The 6216-nt window shown below is 39.8% G+C and overlaps 1 protein-coding gene across 1 annotated transcript; it reads right to left on the bottom strand.

Moving 5' to 3' along the window:
• Window positions 1-2526: 2526 nt before the first annotated feature.
• Window positions 2527-5836, bottom strand: ATP5MC3 (ATP synthase membrane subunit c locus 3). Its single transcript, XM_011357204.2, has 5 exons — window positions 5677-5836; window positions 5379-5490; window positions 4117-4194; window positions 3435-3628; window positions 2527-2786 (listed from the first exon to the last, which is right to left on the bottom strand). The coding sequence occupies exons 2-5, from the start codon at window positions 5415-5417 to the stop codon at window positions 2672-2674; spliced, it is 426 nt and encodes a 141-aa protein (XP_011355506.1). The 5' UTR covers window positions 5418-5490; window positions 5677-5836; the 3' UTR covers window positions 2527-2671.
• Between the last annotated feature and the right edge of the window lie 380 nt (window positions 5837-6216).

Here is a 6216-nt window from a genome sequence, read left to right as displayed (position 1 = left end):
TTTTGGGAACAATATTCTGAATATATATAGTCAAATTGGCACTCTACCACTTTCAGGTGCTCTTGCCTACTAGACTTTTTGAACAGGCCAAACTCTTTTAACACAAATTCATTTGGTGTTTGATGTGAAAGTAACATCTTATTGGCCTCTTTTCAGAAAATAAGTTAGTGAAAACATTTACCACTAATACTTGTTTGTAAGGCTCATTAACTAAGGGAGGTGGTACTTCTTGTAAAAATGGTGCCAAATAAACATTTCTGCTATCAGAGTAGGTGTCTTCCAGTGATGTACTTTCAGTGTCAGAAACTTGTTACTGTAAATAAAAATACGGTAGAGGAGTATCTCCAGGATGTTGATCCTTTGATGCAGTATGTCCTTTTCCCTTCTAGTAAAATAGCCTGTGGTTATACTTTAGTTATACAAGTTTTCTGAAGGTTTTTTTTGTTTTGTTTTGCTCAGTAACATGGAAGTCAGGCAGCCAGTCCAGACATTTCCTTTCCATTTTCAGATTTCCTCAGCTGGGGCATCTCTTGCGAGAAATCTGTTCTAGAATCAGTTTCAGGCTCCTTCAACCAACCACCAAACCAATACTAAGAAAGGTTTTTTTAATTTAAAAAAACACAAGTTGATTTTATTTAAATGAATTTGGAAGAGAACTAGTTAATCTAAGTATTTCCTTAGGATTTAAAAAATTTGGCATGATTTATATGTACTTTGTGTTAATAGTAGTAAAATATATTTACCATTTTAACTGTTTTAAAGTATACAAATTCGGCGGCACTTAGTACATTCACAATGTTGTATAACCACCATCTAGTTCCACAACATTTTTATTACCCCTAAAGAAACTGCATACCTGTTGGGTAGTCACTTCCCATTCTCCCCTCTCCCCTGGTAACCACTCATATCTGCTTTGTCTCTATGGGTGTCTACTCATATAAATGAAATCATACAATATTCAGCTTTTTGTGTCTGGCTTCTTTCACTTTGCATGTTTTCAAGGTTCACTCATGTTGTAGCATGTGTCAGTACCCCATTCCCTTTTATGGCTGAATAATATTCCATTGTATGAATATACCACATTTTGTTTATCCTTTGAGCAGCTGATGGGACATTTAGTTGTTTCACCTTTGGCTATTGCATTTTGGGGTTAAAAGAGTTCCTTTTAACCCTTTAATGCTATGAACATTCAAATACAAGTTTTTGTTTCAACACTTGTTTTCAATTCTTTTGGGTATATACACCTAGGTGTGGAAATGCTGGGTCATGTAATACAGTACTTTTTATTTATATTGCTCAGTTCAAATATTGGGTAGCAGTGTTCAAGAAAATCGTGACAGCTCCAGGAATGTTATAGACTAGATGATTAACCAACCAGAAAGAGGTAGTAGCTCTAGCTCCTTGTGGCCTCATTTTACTTTAGACAGTAGAAAGATACATGTATGTTAGTGATTCTCTAAGAGTGCAGACAAAAACTAGCTGGGAAACCTTTTTAAAAATGTAGACGGTTGAGTCTCATGGCCAAAGATTAATTCAGTAGGTCCAGGGCCTAGGGATTTGTATTTTAAAGACATCCTAGGTGATTTTGATGATCCTTCCACCACACTCTGAGAAACCATGGTAACTGACAGTTCTCTCAAATGAAATCAGATTAGGCAGAGGGCATTAAAGGAGTAAAATGTAGGTTTCCTAATTGTTATCCTAACCTTCATGGAAACCATGAAGCTGAGATGAAAGATATAGTGGCACAAAATATTTCCTAGGAGGAAAACTCAGTTTTTCTACAGATGTACCACTTTCTTCCTTTTAATAGGACAAATCTAATCAAGAAGCAACATATACTATTAGGGACAAAATAGTGTCGAACCAACTGTTGTTCTCAGGATTCCTACTATAAACATTTGTTAGTATCGATGATAAACAATACAACTTTAGCAACTTTTGGCTTTAAATATGCAGCCAATTCAGTTTACTTTTTGATATCTGGTTTTTAAGGAGAGCCTTGTTTAAGCAAGAAACGAGCTCCTATATTGAGCTTTTTCTTAAAAGACAGATAAGATTCATCATAGACACATAATTGCTTAATGTAGACTCACTGAAATGCAAAAATTGCCTTTTACTTCTATTTAACAAAGCTTCAATTCCTAAAAAGCTGACATGATTTTTAGATCTAGCTGTGAAAGACTGGCCAAGTTAATCTTAGAAGATGATCCTGCTTCCTAGAATTGAATTCCTTTTAACCCTTAAAAACAAAACCATCTTGTGCAATTAACTATCTTGATTTAATTAATCATATTTCATAGAAGCTCAAAGCACTCAAATATCTCCTTTAATAAATAAACAAAGGCCCTATAATTTACAATGTGCAGAACACTATATAAAAGAGTTACCATAAAAATTACATTAGGATCTTTTTCATCAGTGAGGCAACTGCTATAGTTCCCTCTGACTTGTACAGCATCTGCCTGAATGCATGTCCTTCTCTGTGATGATCTAAATTTCGATAAGTACAAATCACAGCAAAAATTAAAGTTTCATCTTTAATGAAATGACTTTGGAAATAACATATATTTCCATGAAACCAATATTACGGTTTTCGGAGTCACAGTAAGATACACAGAATTACATCCGTAATTAATATGAATGCCAATATTTCAAGCAATAATTTCTGTTACATGGCAAACAAAATCAAGAAAGCAACCATCAAACAAAAGAGACCCATAGCTTCAGACAAGGCAAATCCCAGGATAGCATATGAGAACAGCTGCTGTTTCAGCGAAGGGTTTCTAAAAGAGACAACACATTTGTTACTTTGAAATATTATTTGAATTTCAATATGGTTTTGGTAAATGTTAAAATATCAGATTACTAGAGGATCTCTGTACACTGGAAAGTAGTGGAAGAGTGCCTAGATTGTTTTTGCTTTGGCCTTTGACATTCCTTTCTCAATCCTAATCATATGGGGGAAAGGCAGACAGCTGTCTCTGTATGTCAGTATAAACAGTTAAGTCTTCAACCATTTTGAGGGGTTCTGACATTCTTCTTATCCCTGTGAAAGTATGTTCTGTATTTTTTAAGATCTGATAGTTTAAAAATAAAGCCTTATATAATAAAATGGAAATTGATACTTTTGAAGAATGTCCTCTAGTATATTCCCAATAATAGCTTAACAAGTAACAGCACAGTCTGTGAAGTCTCTAGTCCTTCATAGGTATATGATAAACTGGAGTATATTTCTAAGGGGTGTTGTTGTGATAAACTGGAGTATATTTCTAAGTGAGTTAAGTGAGATCATGCATGCCAAAGCCTTCAAAATATACTGCAAGATACAGAGTAGGTACTTAATACCAAGTAGCTGCTATTTCACTAGTTTTCTAAATTTCCAACTATTTCAAGCGTGCTCTTAAACTAGCTTATTTGACAATGGAAATTACCTGGCATAACCGATGATAAGGCTGCCAAAGACTGTTCCAATACCAGCACCAGAGCCAGCCACTCCTACTGTTGCAGCCCCTGCACCAATAAATTTGGCAGCAGTATCAATGTCTCTGCTGATTGCACTGGTCTGAAACTCCCTTTGGATTAGCTGAGACGAACCATGTTGGGCCCCATTAAATACCGTAGTGCTCTAGAGAACAGGAAATAAAGGCAAAGGTCAAATCAGTAATCACAGTTAGCTATTTTAATTACTATACCATCAAAATGATTACTACTTCTCTATTTTGTAGCCGAGTTTAAATAGGAGGTGGTGTGGCACAATAGGAAAAAAATCAAGGGCTTAGAATAATTCTAGTCTTGTAGGAATAATATTTACATTCTGAAAAGATTGAAAATTAAGAAACAGTATATGTACATATACTTTTTTATTGGTAACTCAAGCCTATATATTTAAATATACATACTGACTATATTTCTTAGCCAACGCAGGTGGATAAGTTTTGGATACAGAAGTTTATTTCATTGGTTCATCTTCTCCACATTCTTTTGGATAAAAAGATGGAAAGGATTCCCTTCAAACCATTCATTAATGAGGGGTTTTTTTTCCACCCCCTTCACTTTAATCAAAACCATAAGACTTACTTAAGAGTGTCACTTAATTTCTATTGTTACTATTACCTCTCCAGTCCTAGCCTCTGGTCGAGATAACACTGATGCAGAAATTGGTCTGTATGCAACTCTGGATCCAGCTCGGATCTATTAAGGAAAAAAGATTCCACATAATAAGAATACAGATAACACTTTGATGACTCTTCCTGCACCATGAGTTCTAAAAAAAAAAAGCAAGCAGCAAAAATGAATCAGAAAGTTCATGACTTTTCTATATTGGCACTAGGCTGTTTGGTCATTTTCAATACATGAAGCAATTTTAATAGTTCTAAAGTTATAGTGCTAATGAAATTGGAAAGCTTGCTTCATAAGCTACTTGTAACACAATGAACAAAACTTCTAAGAACAATTAGTTAAAAAGAATAAGTATTGCTTTTAAAATTTCAATTATTGTAGTGCCACAATTCGGATGAGAAAAATGGCAAAAAATATCCCACATTCTTTGGCAAGTTTAAGTGGGCCAACAAGTGTCACTATAAAAGCTTGTCATTTAAAATAGCCCATCATCAATGAGCTCCCATCATTTCCAAGGTATTCCTATATGTCCATTCATCATAAAATTAAAAGGCAGTTTAAGCAATTCTCCATCAGAGTAAACATAATCGGTGAAATACCCTGACCATAAGGACACAAAGACATAAGGACTGTCTTTTCCAGTCCAGCTGCTCTGCCTGCCCTTGAATGTCCACTAAACTAAGGTCACCAAAAATCCCTTCCGAACCGAGATCTGATTCTCTAAGACAAATCCCCCAGATCTTCACTTCACCTAAAGCCTCCAAAATGGTTATGGAAATAACATTCCAGAAGCAGAAGAAAGACTTTCAGCCACCCACACAGGGTGAGGCAAAGTCCCTCCCTCTGCAGCAGCGAGTTTGACCTACAGATAGGCAAATGGACAGCGCTGCTGCGGGGAACTAAGCTAGGCCTCGGCAGCCCCTACACATCGTTCACATCACCCCAACCTTAGCGTCGACCCCAACTCACTAGAGTGACCGAGGAGGTGGGGGAGGGGCAAGGAGGGTTTGACCTACACCGCGAGGGGCCTGACAGCTAGGCCTCGGCTGCCCTCCATCGCCCTGGGGAGGAAGGAGCGGAGTGAGACGCCCCAGGATTAAGAGAAAAGGAAGAAAAGGACACAGAGATTCAAGGGTGAGGAGAGAGCTGCCTCGAACTGGCGGTGTGCGCCGCCCGGAGGTGCCCCATTCAACAACGTGGACGCTCCAGGGCGAGACATCCGGCCTTCAGTTCCCGGCCCAGCATGTGCTACGCACCAGAGCGGAGGTGCAGGAAAGCTTGGCGCAGGCGAACATCTTACACTCCTCGGGGCGGCGCGGCTGGAGGACTTGGGTGACCGGCGATGTGGCTTCCTCTCCCGCTTCCTCTCTGAGGAGGCAAAGAGGCTTAAGGTCAAGTGCCCTCCGAGGGCCTGTCTTTCCCCTCAAGGTCCCGCGGGCACCTGTGCACGCCGTCGGCTTGGGCCCCGCGCCCAGCCTGGCGCTAGCCGAATGAATGGGTCCCTATGGGCGTTGCTCTGCCCGGCCAGGCCCTGCTTGGGCGCCCTCGGCTTACCGTCCCGGGAGGTGGCGGCGGCGGTGGCGGCGGCAGAGGTCGAAGGAGTGGGGCTGGGCGCGCAGGCGCGGTCCGACTCTTATCCGCGCCGCGGCACCCGGATGGAGAAGGCGGGGAATTGGTGCAGTAGGGAAGACGCTCAAGGTCACTTTGTAACAACTTTATTGGTAACCAGTTGGGAAGGACACCAACAGCCATCTAATGACGGGCTGGTAGACAGGGTTTGGTAAAGAGAGACAAAAAGAAGAAATTGAAAAGTAGTCTTGGTAGAGAGAACTGAACAGGTCTTGATCTGAGCTCGCCGGAGGAAAGTGCTACTTATTCTTTCAGTTGATACCTTCTGAAATTTGGCTTTGTATTAGTTGCTCTTTGATAGAGGGTTCCCCTTTCTTGTCATTCTCTTCTGTGAAATAGGACGTGTGTGTGTGTGTGTGTGTGTGTGTGTGTGTGTGTGTGTGTGTGTGTGTGTGTAGAAGACGTTCACTCACTACTTGGCAAAAGAATTAAGGTCCTTAGCAAAGTGAATACATTTCTCTAAAG

The sequence above is a fragment of the Pteropus vampyrus genome, unplaced genomic scaffold, assembly GCF_000151845.1.
Source record: "Pteropus vampyrus isolate Shadow unplaced genomic scaffold, Pvam_2.0 Scaffold2, whole genome shotgun sequence".
Lineage (NCBI taxonomy): Eukaryota > Metazoa > Chordata > Mammalia > Chiroptera > Pteropodidae > Pteropus > Pteropus vampyrus.
The sequence above is the reverse complement of the archived record's forward strand: the minus strand, read 5'-3'. Positions and strand labels throughout refer to the sequence as shown.